The sequence below is a fragment of the Daphnia pulex genome, chromosome 1, assembly GCF_021134715.1.
Source record: "Daphnia pulex isolate KAP4 chromosome 1, ASM2113471v1".
Taxonomy (NCBI): Eukaryota; Metazoa; Arthropoda; class Branchiopoda; order Diplostraca; family Daphniidae; genus Daphnia; species Daphnia pulex.
In genome coordinates, this window is record NC_060017.1 from 5,836,777 (window position 1) to 5,851,114 (window position 14,338).

The following is a 14,338-nucleotide window of genomic DNA, read 5'->3' on the forward strand; positions in this document are numbered from 1 at the left end:
CTAGCTGATAAATAAAAAAAATTGCTACAGAAATCGAATGAAAAATGACAGTTTATTGTTTTCTAACATGATCAAAATCATTACATGTCGCTGTAACGACCCCATTTCAATCGTTGCTTCCTAATTTCCACCCGAAGCCAAGAAGGTAAGTTGTTGTTCTCGGGTAGAGCATTAGGATATTTGTACTCGGGTTCTTTAGGTTTGAATGGATCAACCGTCTTTAGGCGCTTAAGAAGTAATTCTTTTGATATTTGTTTTTGGTCGCGATGCTTGTCCATGTATCTAGAAAAACAATTTTTTTTTTTAGTTTTTTCACAATTCTCAAATATAACATAAAAATGCCATACAAGTTGAAAGGTTGTTTCTTGGGAAACCAAATTGGGGGCTTCTTATAAGGTTCGGGAAAATCAAATTCATAGATCGGTTCTTTCATATCTGCGCTTTAAGAAGTTATGTAAAAGTAGGCTGTGAATTTTAAATCAGATTTGGTGAGACTTACTTAAAGTTTTATGGAAAAAATCCGTTAATGAAATATCCCAGTCACTCTGAAAAAATGATAATCCTGCAGGTGTGATATAATCTTGGAATTCTTTATAGAATCTCTTCATATGAAATGTCCTGTTGGTAAGCTCTAGGCTAAAATGCAATCAATAATCAGCAAGTTTTTTATTCATTTTAATTGATAGAAAATTTACCATGGAGCAGTCCTTTGATAGGAGCTAAGATCAATTTTTTTCTCTTGCTTGTACAGAACAAATACAAGTCTTTGACTTCCAGTTCCTCGTGGTGGAAAAGGTTGCAAATAACTAACAACTTCCTCTCCTTTATCAATGTTATTGCCAGGAATATTCCCACTGAAATCAAATTGTCTTTATAATGGAATAATCCTTTGACATAAAAAACACTCCATACTCACATGAACCAATGCACATATTCAGCATCTTTTTCACTCAAATGGCCATCTGGATTTGTCAAAACCAAAGTCCACAGCGAAGATGGATCAGCTTCATATGACACAATAGGGGGCAATGCAGCCTGAAGTTGCACATAAGATATTTAATTAATACAAATTTTTAGAAAATTTACAAATGTGGCACCTCATAAGGCTTTATCTGATTTCCAAAATAAACTGGCATGGTAGAACCATCAGTTTGTTGATATCCAATTGAAAGTGGAATTCTTGGCACGAAGAAAGCTTCTCCAAAAAGATCTTTAAAAATATTATAATGCTCAGCTATAGCTTTGATTTGGAAGGGAGCAGCTGTTTTAAGCCATTCTTTTCTGATCTCTTTTAATGATATTTCTTCAATTGATGATGCTTCTGCAGATTTTTTCATTGATCGTTGCATCTCGAGTCTTGGACCATTTTCTTCTGCTCTCGAAGCCTTGAGGTGAGGTAAGCCTATATTAACCTTGAAATGAAGACTGGGATCCTTTTCCGCAAGAGCAATTTCTAAAAATTATTGGGAAATGTCGAATAAAATTATTTTTATCTGAACCGGTAACAAACATTTCTGTACCTTCTAATCGCTGCTTCAGTGTTCGAGCAACGTCTGGCGCTTTTCCTCTAAGTTCACGATTAGGCTGTATATATACAGGCTGAAGTTTTAATAATAAATTACGGGCAAATTTGAATTGATTTATTAAATTAGACATTTTTTAATTTCCCAATTTGCCTTTTTATTTCTACCACATCCGATCGTCCGCTTCTTCACGTGTTGACATGCGCAAACGCCATCTGGTAATTGTAATTCGAACCAAATGAATTAAGCACGATATCGAAGGCCTTTTGTTGTTTGTCGATTTCAGGCTAAATTCTTGCCGCGTGGTGAGCCGCTTACCATACATGTATATGAAATGGAAATAAACTATTGGTTTTGAAAAATACTATAATTACTATATTTAAAAAATATTCAAAAGCTTCAATGATTTTATGATAATAGAATGCTGAATTGCTGATTTTGTTTAGGATGAATTCTTGATTTCTTGGTCGTTATTCGTTAACGTTTTCGGCCTTGTGTTCATATCGGGGCCTTACGCTACCGTTACCGACTTTATGGCGCGGCGATCTTCATGTTGTCTTTTATTGTTTATTAGTCTATCCATCTAAAGAGGTCGTCGTTTTAGACGAGCTAACGAAAATGTTTTGTTCTTTTGATCGTTTTAATAGTTTTCTCCTTCTTAATTGAATAGCTCTTATTATACGTGGGTCGGTGTCGTACTAAATAGTATTGTTGTCATCTTGCAAGTTTATAATCGTTGTATCAAATCTTAAGTAATCAATCTAATAAGAGATGGCTGATTCGAATTTATCTGGTGGGCTTTCAATTCCGGGGTCTGCACAACGACGAAAAAAAGCCTTCAGTGTTTCTCTTCGCGAAAATGATTTTGACATTTCCGAAGTACCTTGTTTGGAAGAAGAAATAATCTCTTTAGATAATGATAGAAATCTAACACCTGTTGCAGACAAATGTTATAGTTGTGGACAAACTTTACCATACAAAGCTCCAAATGAAAGGGATGTTAGCCAAAGCAGAACTCCAATTAACAACTGTAGTCCCAAAAATCATAGCTTGATTAAAAATTCAAGAACTGAGCTGCAACCACATACTACTTCACAGTTAGTATATATATATCTTACAGTCATCTATTTATTTTGTAGAAATCTTAATAAGTTTTTTGTTTCATAGTTTGGATTACGAGTCATGTACGTCTAGTGGAGAAAATCATCTTAGTTTGGGTAATACTTATAATTTTTTCCATTATATTTTTCAATCTACTACTGATAATCAATAATATTAACATTGTAGATCATTGCCATAGGGCAAGAGTGTTGACAACTGATTCAAAGGCAAAAAAGAAGCTTATACTGGCAAGCATTCTTTGTTTGGTCTTCATGGTAGGAGAAGCTGTGGGTACTATTCATTCTCTAGTCTAGGCTCATATTTTTTAAAATTTTCTAAAAAAATTATATACTTCTATCAGGAGGATATCTTGCAAATAGTTTGGCCATAGCCACAGATGCAGCTCACCTTCTCACAGATTTTGCCTCATTTATGATATCACTTTTTAGTTTATGGCTTGCTTCGAGACCTCCTACCAAACGAATGAGCTTCGGTTGGTACCGCGCAGGTATTTCGTGTTTCTTGAAGTGTTTTTGTGCATTTTAGTACATAAATCTTTTTCTTGTTTTTAGAGGTTATTGGTGCATTAACATCTGTTTTGATGATTTGGTAATTTCAATATTAATAATAACACTCACCACCAAATGTTACATTGAGTTATGTATGTAGGGTTGTAACAGGGATTTTAGTTTACCTGGCCATTCAGAGACTTGTTAATAAAGATTTCGACATTGAAGCAAAAATCATGTTGATAACTTCGGGTCTAGGAGTGGTCATAAACTTAGTAATGGGTTGCACGCTCCATCAACATGGACACAGCCATGGGGGAAGCAACCACCAGCACAGCCACTCAGCTCCAATCCATGACGCTGAAAACCAACCTCTACTCTCTCATAGCCATGTGGGACACACTCACGATGATGTTGAGAATATCAACGTTCGAGCGGGTAAGCAATACCTATTTTTGCGATTGACAGAAACTTTGGTTATTAACATATTGTATTTTACTTTGTTCTTACAGCCTTTATTCACGTTGTTGGAGATTTCGTTCAAAGTCTCGGCGTTTTCATTGCCGCAATAATAATTTTTTTCCAGGTTGGTTTTTGCCTTTTTGTCAACTGTCGAATATCATCGCTAATTCTGACTCATTTTTTTTTTTTATTTCATAGCCGGATTGGGCATTTATTGATCCTATCTGCACTTTTCTATTTTCGATCTTAGTTCTTTTCACTACGATCGCAATTTTAAAAGATGCGTTGACTGTTTTGATGGAGGGTAATAGTTGTAATTCTTTTTCAATTGATTTCATTTCATCTATTCAACTCTCATATTTTACAGGCTTGCCTCGGGGACTGGATTTTAATAGAGTACAGCACACGTTTTTGTCTATCGATGGTATTTCTACCAAATTTTGTAAGATTAAATGTGTGGTCTAATTTTTTTTTCTTCTGTTCATAAGGCGTGATTCGTGTACACAACCTTCGTATATGGGCTCTTACAATGGATAAAGTCGCCTTGTCCGCACATTTGGCCATTCGTAAGCAATAGTAACTTAACACTTGTTTTTCAACTAACTTTTAGTTTTTTTTTAGGGCGTGGGTCGAAGACTCAAGAAGTGTTAATACAAGCTTCGCAACTGGTGCGTTCTAAATTTAATGTGTTTGAAATGACGTTACAAATAGAGAAATTTGAGGCTGGAATGGAAGATTGTGTGCAGTGCCAAGATCCTGTAGATTGATTCTTTTATAGAAACTGTGTATTTGCAATCTCAAGTCCAAACTCCCTTCTGAGAATTGCATTTTCTTATATTTGCTCATATATTGGCCTCGAACATATTAAAGCCTTACAAACGATATGTTTGCTTTGTTCGCTATGTAATTGGTTTGCTGCATGAAGTTGAATAAAATAATTGTACTCTTTTATTTCGCTCGTCATAGTTGGGGCACAGACAACGAAGTATCCATGCGGTCATTCTCAATACTTGCCAAGTTAACACGCATAACATTAATACCCTTCTTTAATTCCTGTCGAGTAAAGATGAATAAACATTCTTAAATATGCTTTATCGTTAAATATACCTTAATTTCTGCTTGTTGTTTTGCAAGTCGTATTTTAGTTAAGACTAGATCTTTCCCCTGAGCAGCAGGAGGATAGGAGGAGTCACATTATTTTCCTCTAGAAAAAAAAACGTAAAGGGTTTAAGCAACCGTTTTTCACAACGGAAAGCCAGAAGCCTTCTACGTTAAGGTTGCTTAAACCGAAAATACGTTATACGAATTACGAATACGGAATACCGTTGTGAAAAACGGTTGCTTTTATTAAACCCTTTTACGTTATTACAGTAAAAGTTAAAACGCTTAAAGAGGCTGCAGTATGAATGAAGCCTTATGTCTAATAATGCTTTAAAGTATAATAATTACTTTAGTAAAATTTATAGGATTTTTTCAAAATAGAAAGTTGTCCGTTGTTTACAGTCTTTACCGCCATCTAGGAGCGCAATACAACATTGCGACAAACGAGACAAACACACAAAAATGGCCGACAGTTGAATTTTTTTTTTCATCAATGATCAATGAAAATTTTTGTTCAAATCTCAGTAAAAACTGTTAAACTACACTCGAGTTAGAGTGAAGGAGGTGCATAAAATATTTTTCGTAGTAACAACGTGAAACTTTTTCATGTAAGTTGAGTGTGAAAATTTTAAGTGACAAATTCATACATGTTCAATTGTTTTGTTTTTTTTTGTTGTTGTTATCACTAGATTTTCTAGTTGGCAAACGAAGAAATGTCTGAAAGCTTTGGAATTGACGTTAGTGTGGCTGATTCGATAAGCCCTGAGCCACGAATGCTGAAGAGACCAACATTGCAGTTAGCCTTGAAGCAGCAGGCTAAACGAAGAAGGAGGAACACAAGCATAGCTACACAAGGAAATGTGAATGGAATGCCACCTATCCCAAGAGTGATTGTTAAAGTGTTGCCTCCATTGCCTTTAAATGAACGGAACAAAGTGCATGAAGGTACTGAATCAGAAACTGAAGAAGTTCAACCCATAACTCCGAGAAATGCTTCAGTAAGTGTACCAACTCAGACAACCATGAGAGAAGTGCTGGCATCCATTCCTGGTTTTAAAACAACAAAAAGAACTACAAGAAATTTATCTGCTGCAGCTCAAATACAAAGAGCTCAAGAGGGTTGTGTTGATCTTCAAAATCCATCTTCAATTCTGGCCAAGGCAAATCTTCGTGGAATCCTTAACAAGCATACATTTGGGAGCTTACCCCCACTGTATCAACACAAACTTGTGCAATTGTTACCAGAGGTCGACAGATGTCCTGATGGCAGTTCAAAACTGAGTAGCACTGCCCTTAGCAACGAATTTTTTGGCCGTGCTTGTCAAAAGTGGAGAGATCGTCTTGCCGCGGGTGAATTTACCCCAGAATCCCAGCAGAAAATCAGAGCTGAAGCCGAGCGGGACAAGGGAAAGTTGGATCCATGGAAAGTAAAACATTTCGAACCGTTTTGGGGGACCAAAGGCGAATCCTCTTCTCAGGAGCTTTCTACCAGACTTCCTTCAAGTAGTAGAGCTTGTACAAGTGCAGCACCATCCAAAAAGAAATCGACCCCCTCAGACGTAGTTGATGAAGATGAAACTCCACCCAAGAAGCGCATGGGTGGTCGGAAAATAGGAAGAAGACGAATGAAACGAAAAAAACCAATCAGAAAAATTGTCATATCTACTCTATTGAATAGTGAAGACAAAACCCAAATTACTTCAGAAGAAGCTACGTTAGTTTCCGAAGAAATCTGCTCCAAAGATGTTATGTCGGTCGAATCCTGTGAGATAGCTGAGATGCAGCCTATCGAAATCATTGAGATAATCGAACCTGTTCACCCCTCTACCGACACAGATGAACCTGAAAGCGTTTCTGGGATTGAATTTGACTCTTCAAATGTTGAAAAGGAAGAAGTGTTCGCCTCAAACCCAACAGAAGAGAGCGACTGCGAAGAGCAGTCATCAGTCCAAGCGACACCATCAAATGACTCAATTATAGAGATTTCAAATCGTCTGGAGGAACCATCGTTAACTGCTCCTCAACCAGTAGAGATCAATATTGGTCAAGACAAATTTGATGGTGAAGAGTGGGATGGTACAAAAACCCTATCAGCGGAATCGAATAACCAAGTCGGGGAAAATGCTAATTTTGAAGTCCAGGAGATGTCCGCTGAAGTTCGTGCATCTGAGGAAGAAGACGTTTTGTGTCTCAGTAATCCTCCCACTATTAAGGACTCACTACCGTCCTCGGACACGGATGAAGAAAAGGAGTCCAAGGAACAAGATGTCGATGAACGACAAATGGAAATTGACGATAGCCAAGCATTAAATGAAATGAAAGATTTTCTTAGTAGCAGTGTAGGGCACTTTGTTCAGGAAGATTCGTCACCAGAAGATTTTTTCCAGAGTCATCAAGTGACGGAAGCTCTAGAGTTGTTGAGAGATATTCACGACAGGGAAGAGTCTGTACCTGTGATAGCTGAACAGCAAAAGATCTCGTCGCCAGAAAATGTAACAACTCATAAGCAAGATGAATTAGATTCAGCTGTAGCTGGACGTTCGTCGCAAGAACAGCAACAGATGATTGAGCCTTCCGCAACGGATATTCAAGATTCACTTGTGAAAACGACTTCCGTAGCTATTCCTGCACAACAACCAAAAGATTTATTGCCGAAAACAACCGAAGTACCCCTGGAAAACAGGACAGATGATTCTAACCGTAAATCCGAGCCTGCTATTTTGACTGGAACGACGCCGACAAATGTTTCCACGAAACCTGAAATACTAGAAAGTTCACTTCCACGAGTCAGTACTTCCGAAGCGACTCCTGTTGTAATCGAAACACAGAGTGTGGCGAAAATTGAAGCGCCAGTTCAACAACCGACCACTGTAACCCTAACTCTGCCGTTTCCAGTGACACTGCCGCTGAACTTGCCTCTTACTTTGCCAATCTCACTTCCGCCAGGCACTACACTGGTCGTCTCAGATCCTTCCACTTTGGTGGGTATCCGTACGAACACTAGCCACACGACAACAGAAGGTAAAACAATTTCATCGATAACTTCTTTGACACCGATTGCACCCAACAAACCTCGAGTAACCGCTTCATCGTCGTCTCCGTCTCGGATTCTTCCGCGAAGTAGTCAACCCGTCAGTGCCAGCAACCCAGTTCCTGGAACTTCATCCTCTGGGGCAGGTGGTTTGATCGCCCCTCGTAACGGATCTGGCAAGCAAAATCAGCCATCAAGAGCTCCACCTGGAACGGTTAATCTCGAAAGATCTTATCGGATCTGCCAAGCAGTGATCGAAAATAGCCCAAATTGCGAACAACTCAAGGCCCAGCTACGTCCCCCGTCTGCGTTCTCTAGCAGTGTTGTCGTTTTACCACCATGCTCTCCAGTCACTGGTAGTACCAATATAACTGGCGCCAATCGATCAAGTACCAATAAAAATGGATCCAAAAATAGTTTGGGGGCGAAACCAATTAAAGGTGGGCCGGTTATGAAAATTGCGAGTCAACAAGGGATTGGTGATTCCAAAAGTGTTCCTCAATCCATCGGCACCACTTCTCCGTCCAACATTATTCTTGTGCATCCAGCAACTGCCAATATGGGAGTCGTTGATCAACAGTCGACCATCGTTAATAAAGTAGCTGCTCCTTCTACTGCCCAACTGTCGAGACAGCAACTCATTTGTATAGCTCCAAACAATTCAGAGGTGGCGAATCATCCTTTGTCCAAGACTCCTCCAGCCAATCTCGCCGGGAACCGGACTATAGGAGTCTCTCAACAGCAACTCAGACCCGCATCAACTCCTCCACATCCGAAACCGCCCATGTTTGCTAGCATCCCTCCACAGGCTCAACAATCATCGGTAACGGTTCAATCCTATCAACAGCAACCACAACAACAAGGTGTTTCTGTCACTCAGCAGGTAAATTATCTTCCGTTCAATAATTGGCCTCAGCAGCAGCAGCAGTCACAACAGCAGCCACGGCAACAACAAGGCAGTACTCCTAAGATAATAGCACCAGCTACTGTTCGTACTGGAACACATTCCCAGTCAGTTTTCGCCAATCTTCAGCAAGCAAATAGCAATACTTCTTTTATTCAAGAACAAAGTGTTCAACAACAAACGCCATTGGCTCCTCGAATTCAGCAGCCAATTAACATAAGACAACGTACAGTAAATACTACCCAGACGCAACCGTATGCTTCTTCAAGTGTCCAAGTCAACTTGCAACCGATGCAAAATCAGCAACAACCAATGCAAACGTCAACTAGCCAGCAGCAACAAGGGACTCGCCAGCCTTGGCCAGGGCCACCGTTGCAGAATAAAAAGCAGATCAACATTTCCGGATCATCGGCAGTTCCAGCGCTAAATCCAGTGGCTACACCACAGACACCTCCATTCGTGCAAAATGATGTCCAGTTGGTGAGCATGGGAATGTCAATGAGAGCTCAAGTGCCCGGAAATGGTAGCAGCATTACTCCACAACTGCCCATCCACTCAGATCCTGCTAATACCGGAAATTCTACCGACAACACTAACGACGATGCAGTTGAAAAGGCTTCTCTATCGACTGACTGCGATTGCCAACTTAAAGCAATGGTTATGTGCCAGCGGTGTGGCGCATTCTGCCACGATGACTGCATCGGGCCAACTCAACTCTGCTTTACTTGCATTGTCCCGTGAACTAAATCCCTCCCGCATTTTCTTTTCTGTTAGTTCTCTCTTTCTTCTTCTTCGTTTGTGCAAAAAAAAAAGAAGAATTCATTCGTCCAGTAACCAATAATCAATTGGCAACACAGCGCGTTCGGCTTTCCATTACAGTCGATTCCATAATTCATGAAGTTTAGATCGTTTCCACCTGAAGAATTTTTATTTTTTTTTTATCTTGGACTGAAGAGAATTCGAATTTCAGACTTAAACTCACCTACTTGAGCAATTTTTTATTATTTTTTGTGTTGTAGAAGTTTTGCTATTGAAACTGCTGAAATTTTCGTTTTGACAAAAAATTCTCGTTCATTTAAGAAATCCCGCTAAACCAAGCGGAAGTTGTCGAAAATTCTCTGAAAATTGTTTTCTTTATTTTCCGTAATGCAAAGCCTTTGAAACGTATAGCCATAAAATATTAGTATCACTTTGTCTTTTTCTGAATTTTTCTTCCAAAATTTCCGAGTATTGGATACTTTTTTGTTCTTTTTTTGTCTTTTTTTTACACCAACCCACTCCTAGTCTGATCTCTCTATTTCCAATATCTTTCTTTACATCTGCTGGTTTCATTCTTTTTCTGTTTGTGGTTTCTGTTTCTTTAATCTTTTCTTGTGTAACGATGATTGTTTATTTGCATATGATTGATGATTCTTGTTATACCTTAAATACCTTATGGTGGTGAGTTGAAATTGAACTCTGGAAGTGAAATCAGAAAATGTGCCTCTTACGTCCCCACCATGTTATACTACTACCTGTGTCGGTCCGATGGTGAATTTTTTGTTTAATCTGCCCTCCCTCATCAGTGCACTGCAGGGAGCTATATTCTTTCAAATTTCAATACACATGGTTTGTACAAAACAGAAGTCACTCATTAGCATAGGCATTTTAGCTTAGGTTACATACATTACCGCACTTCCGTTACGTCCTTAAAAACTTGGGTAAAAAAAAAAGATAATATTCTGATTCTTAAATGAAGAAAGTATTTGAATTCTTAAATGTAAATTAATAAGTTCGCGTTTGTATTTTGTATCAGATTATCAGATTTGTATTTCATTTTCAGAATTTAAAATTTCCATTGACTGTTCGAGCGAGATTTCGAAATTTGAAATTGACAACCCTGCATTGTTGACGAATTCGAATTTGACAGTTGAAAAACAAAAATCGTCAGCTACGAATTGACGAATAAAAATAATAACCTGGTTGAGATAATATCGAAGTAAACAGACCGGCAAATCTACAGTTATTAATTTATAGAAACTCCATTGAAATCATCAGTTTGCGTTACAACCTGAAAACGTAAGTTTAGCGTACGTAAGTTTCTTGAATGTGATTCAAATAATAATAATTAGACCTAACGTGGTTTTGTTTTTACTGTTACGAAGGATGGCGTGTTTTTTCAATAAAGCTCTTTCAAGGGAATCCTTGAGAAATATTTTACATGATTTTGAAATAATTCCAGAACAACACAGATTGAAGTTATGGACAATTATATTGAACCTGCCAAACAACAAGGCTCAGTACATGTGTTTGAGAGAAACAAAGAAAAAATTACCCAGCAATATTGTGCTACAGGAAGAAGATGGACTTGGAAGCAATACGAAAGTTTGCAATCGAGTCATTCAAAGCCTGCTTGCACATTGTCCATCACTAGAACAATTCCGTCATTTTAACTTGGCTGATTACGTGAAACCTTTTGCTGGACTTCTAGCATCACATGAGTTGATATATTTTGAGATCATGCTATCTATTTTTAGTAAGTATAATTTTTCCTTCCATAGCATAACAAGACATTTAATTGTGCATATTATTTATGTATTCAGTGAATTGGTGCCAACACTGGTTTGATCATATTCCTTTGCCTCCATACACACTCTTATCTATGCTGGATATTATAATGCTGAAAAATCATCCTGATCTGTACAGACACCTTGCAAACTTGGGAATAAGAGCTATTGATTATGCTTGGTAGGTTTTTTTTTTTCAAAAATGCTTTACTTCCTTTTGTTGACACATGCAGTGCTGTTAAAATTGAAATAGGAGATGGATGAGAACCTCTTTTCATACAGTAAGACAATCTTATTATAACGCTACACATATAATTATTATTGTGTTCATATGTTAGTATCATACTTAAAAATCTGTTTTTCTCTATAAAGATAGTTGATCCTCGGGAATTCCTTACATTATGGGATCATATATTGGTCAATGAACCCAATTTTCTGTATTTTATTCCACTGGCAGCTTGCAAACTCCAAGGTCGATACCTGATTGAGCTTTCGACACACGGTGAAATAATGGTTGATCAATATTTCTACATAGTAAATTTGAAAATGGTCATATTTGACAGATGTTTTTTTTTTTTTTTAAATAGGAAGTGCTTCACAGTGCCACACCCCTTGATGCACAATCTTTGTTAAAAGAGGCTTATCAAATGAATGCTGCAACACCCAAGGAATTGCAACTCAATCAAATGCATCCTTTCCACCCATTGGTTCCTGGTTATTACCCAACATTAAATCCCACTGAATTGATTACTTTTCAAGATCACCCTTTTCAAACAGAGAAGAGTGATCTAAGCAATCTCAGCAGACTTCTTGGTAATGAAATAATTATACTTTATTTTTATATTTAATGTTTTGTATTGTGTAATACTTAAACTTCAATTTTGTTATCAAGCCAAAGTTGAAGAAACTGGAGCTGAAGTAGATGAAGTCATAAAAGAAGGAATGGCATTAAGGCGTTGGATGATTGGCAAATAGGCAGCTGGAATCAGAGGCACACAGCGAAATGTAATCAAATTTAAGTTTTTCCATCTTATTGTAATTGCTTGCAAGAAACTGAAAGAAAATTTGTGTGAAATAGCCTGTATAAAATTTAAATTCAAAATCACTATTGTCCATATTGCCATTGTTTAAAAATTGTGACTATTTTCGAAATAGTTCTATCAAAACACAGAATTTTCAATAAAAAAACGTAAAAAAAATCACACAAATATTAATCGAATAATCCCAATATCAATCTCGATCCAAATACAAAAAAAACCATAACTTTTTAAAACTTCCAGATGTGTATATGTACGGCTTGGCAATGGTGTCGGATGTAGGTAAAAATAGAATTTTCAGTTTTTGAAGTGCACGTGATGTGCTTGATCCTGAGCTCTGCTGAGCTGCTGGTAGAGGACGAACAGCGGGTTGAAGCCGTTTGTCGGCAGTTATATTGTGAACACAAAGACAAGAAACTATGTGTAGAGGAAATACAGTAGTGTGCTCAGTGCAGCAGACAGAATTACTGGCATGATCTGGTGCCAAACTGAAAAGCAGTCTTGCGTAGAGGTCGTTTTCTTTGTTGGGTCACTGTGATATCAAAAACACCTACACAAAACTTGTCTGACTTGTACAGGCTTCAGTGCTTCAACCCCTACACTTATTGTCAACATTCATGGTCTTCTTTACAAGCTTTGCTGTTCGATCTTGTTGGCCAGAAATACGTTCCTCGTTCTGTATTTTAACAGTCTCGGTGACTCATTAGTGAAATGGCAACAGAAACTAGTGGAACAACTATAGGAAAAGGCCGATTTGTCGTACGTAGCTACGGGGCTGCAACTACCACCAATGTCCCGACCAATCAAACAGAACAAGACGATCCAGGTTAGTGCACATATTTTTGGTTCATCACGTCGTGTTATTTCGTCCGTTTCGCTCCTTGTTGGTGTGTTCCTTTGTTGTGAGTGGATTGCAAGGTGTTTGGTCATTCGATCACCAGATGGACTGGAAAGATTCCGGTTTTTTCCAACATAATTTTTCGATCGAATCTAGTATATTTAATCGTTTCATATCTCGTAATTGTGTTGTGCTTCACTTTCGTTGCGAGTAAGTGAAACTTGAGGTCAATTAACTCACCCGAGTAGTTGTTAGTCCTCTAATTCCGTATGAAACAATAAGCCCTAGTTGCAGCAACTTGGCAATTTCCGGTAACATTTTCCCACTGTAAGCGTTTACGTTTGTCATTATTGCTGGAACGAGTCCATATCCCATCCCTTGAGAGAAGAAGAAATGTTTTTCCACCGAAATTATCTTTGCCACAGTTGTTGCTACCTTGGCTAATGACTGTTGAATTTGGCAGCTTCCGCTTGCAAAAGAGAAGAAGAAGAAAAAGCGATGAAAGCAAAAGTAAAAAAAGAAAGAAAGTTGGTTCGTTTCTAGTCTCGTACTTTTCATTTCGGTTGAAGGAAATCAATTCGGATCAAGGTATACAGCATGATCCGTAGTAATCCAATTTTCCCAGGCAAATTTAATCACGTTTTTTCCCCCCTCCATTCAGTCGAAGCTTTTCTGTTCGAAATAGAAATTATATACGACTATCATAAAGATTACTTTATATGAGCCTGGGACGCTGTTGCCACCTGTCAGGCTCACAGGGCTGGAGCGGTGAAAACTGAAGCAACAAAAAGAGGATGAAAGACAGGCAGCAAAGAAAAGCGAAAAAGAGTCTAGAGAGAAAAAGGAAGAAGAAAGAAAGGCGTCGTACGTGTAATTCAGGAAACGAGGGAACGTGATGGACGATGTGTCGCACTCACGCTAGATTCACAGGCCAAGATTTTCTCTTCTTTTTTTTTAATTGAGCGATCCTGCCAACCGAGTCCTCTGAGTTCGTGAAAGCACGTCAACCGTTAAACGCGGAAGCGTTTTTCTTTTTCACCGGTGGAATTCTTGCGAATTCATGTGCTTTGAGTTTATTTATACATCAATCGGATGGGTAAACTCGATGGATAAACTTTAACTGCTTTTCACTGAAGCTCCCCCCCCCCTCTTTTTTTTGCATCCATCATTGATCACGTGTTAAACTTTTGATCTTCTTCAGCTTATAAGCAAAATTGTATTTTTGTTTTCTTTACTTCCCATCTTAAAAGTATATTTCTGGGCCATATTTTCTTCTTTTCTTTTCA

The 14,338-nt window shown here is 38.2% G+C and overlaps 5 protein-coding genes and 1 long non-coding RNA gene across 9 annotated transcripts in view; 4 read left to right on the forward strand and 2 right to left on the reverse strand.

The window, feature by feature from the left end:
• Nucleotides 1-33: 33 nt before the first annotated feature.
• LOC124190585 (39S ribosomal protein L38, mitochondrial-like) lies at nucleotides 34-1,760 on the reverse strand. Of its 2 annotated transcripts, XM_046583353.1 has the most exons (7): nucleotides 1,521-1,760; nucleotides 1,098-1,453; nucleotides 917-1,035; nucleotides 696-854; nucleotides 500-636; nucleotides 348-435; nucleotides 34-282 (listed from the first exon to the last, which is right to left on the reverse strand). In XM_046583353.1, exons 1-7 carry the CDS (start codon nucleotides 1,654-1,656, stop codon nucleotides 81-83), a joined length of 1,197 nt encoding a protein of 398 aa, XP_046439309.1. In that variant the 5' UTR covers nucleotides 1,657-1,760; the 3' UTR covers nucleotides 34-80. The 2 variants fall into 2 exon arrangements, with proteins under 2 accessions (XP_046439309.1, XP_046439318.1); XM_046583362.1 differs by lacking the exon at nucleotides 348-435 and having other exon boundaries at nucleotides 1,521-1,748.
• A 289-nt stretch (nucleotides 1,761-2,049) lies between these two features.
• On the forward strand, nucleotides 2,050-4,546 carry LOC124190631 (zinc transporter 2-like). The gene is made up of 11 exons (XM_046583431.1): nucleotides 2,050-2,620; nucleotides 2,691-2,740; nucleotides 2,811-2,915; nucleotides 2,986-3,132; nucleotides 3,197-3,233; nucleotides 3,294-3,571; nucleotides 3,646-3,719; nucleotides 3,794-3,899; nucleotides 3,963-4,019; nucleotides 4,084-4,161; nucleotides 4,217-4,546. The coding sequence occupies exons 1-11, from the start codon at nucleotides 2,295-2,297 to the stop codon at nucleotides 4,360-4,362; spliced, it is 1,404 nt and encodes a 467-aa protein (XP_046439387.1). The 5' UTR covers nucleotides 2,050-2,294; the 3' UTR covers nucleotides 4,363-4,546.
• Nucleotides 4,084-4,870, reverse strand: LOC124190639. The gene is made up of 2 exons (XR_006873021.1): nucleotides 4,703-4,870; nucleotides 4,084-4,648 (listed from the first exon to the last, which is right to left on the reverse strand). It is a non-coding gene; the product is annotated as an uncharacterized LOC124190639 (long non-coding RNA).
• A 255-nt stretch (nucleotides 4,871-5,125) lies between these two features.
• On the forward strand, nucleotides 5,126-10,256 carry LOC124190625 (polycomb protein Asx-like). Its single transcript, XM_046583418.1, has 2 exons — nucleotides 5,126-5,304; nucleotides 5,386-10,256. Exon 2 carries the CDS (start codon nucleotides 5,410-5,412, stop codon nucleotides 9,370-9,372), a length of 3,963 nt encoding a protein of 1,320 aa, XP_046439374.1. The 5' UTR covers nucleotides 5,126-5,304; nucleotides 5,386-5,409; the 3' UTR covers nucleotides 9,373-10,256.
• A 242-nt stretch (nucleotides 10,257-10,498) lies between these two features.
• LOC124190681 (TBC1 domain family member 31-like) lies at nucleotides 10,499-12,255 on the forward strand. 2 transcript variants are annotated; one of them, XM_046583517.1, is made up of 7 exons: nucleotides 10,499-10,704; nucleotides 10,776-11,146; nucleotides 11,214-11,358; nucleotides 11,431-11,458; nucleotides 11,550-11,690; nucleotides 11,765-11,990; nucleotides 12,070-12,255. In XM_046583517.1, exons 2-7 carry the CDS (start codon nucleotides 10,777-10,779, stop codon nucleotides 12,150-12,152), a joined length of 993 nt encoding a protein of 330 aa, XP_046439473.1. In that variant the 5' UTR covers nucleotides 10,499-10,704; nucleotide 10,776; the 3' UTR covers nucleotides 12,153-12,255. The 2 variants fall into 2 exon arrangements, with proteins under 2 accessions (XP_046439473.1, XP_046439465.1); XM_046583509.1 differs by having other exon boundaries at nucleotides 10,500-10,689.
• Nucleotides 12,256-12,509: 254 nt separating this feature from the next.
• Nucleotides 12,510-14,338, forward strand: part of LOC124190647 (solute carrier family 12 member 4-like) — a 36,461-nt gene continuing 34,632 nt past the window's right edge. Inside the window, exon 1 of one of the 2 annotated variants that reach the window (XM_046583465.1) lies at nucleotides 12,510-13,040. In XM_046583465.1, the coding sequence (XP_046439421.1) occupies nucleotides 12,926-13,040 (115 nt within the window). In that variant the 5' untranslated portion in view covers nucleotides 12,510-12,925. The remainder of the gene's footprint in view (nucleotides 13,041-14,338) is intronic. The other variant, XM_046583449.1, reaches the window with a different exon arrangement.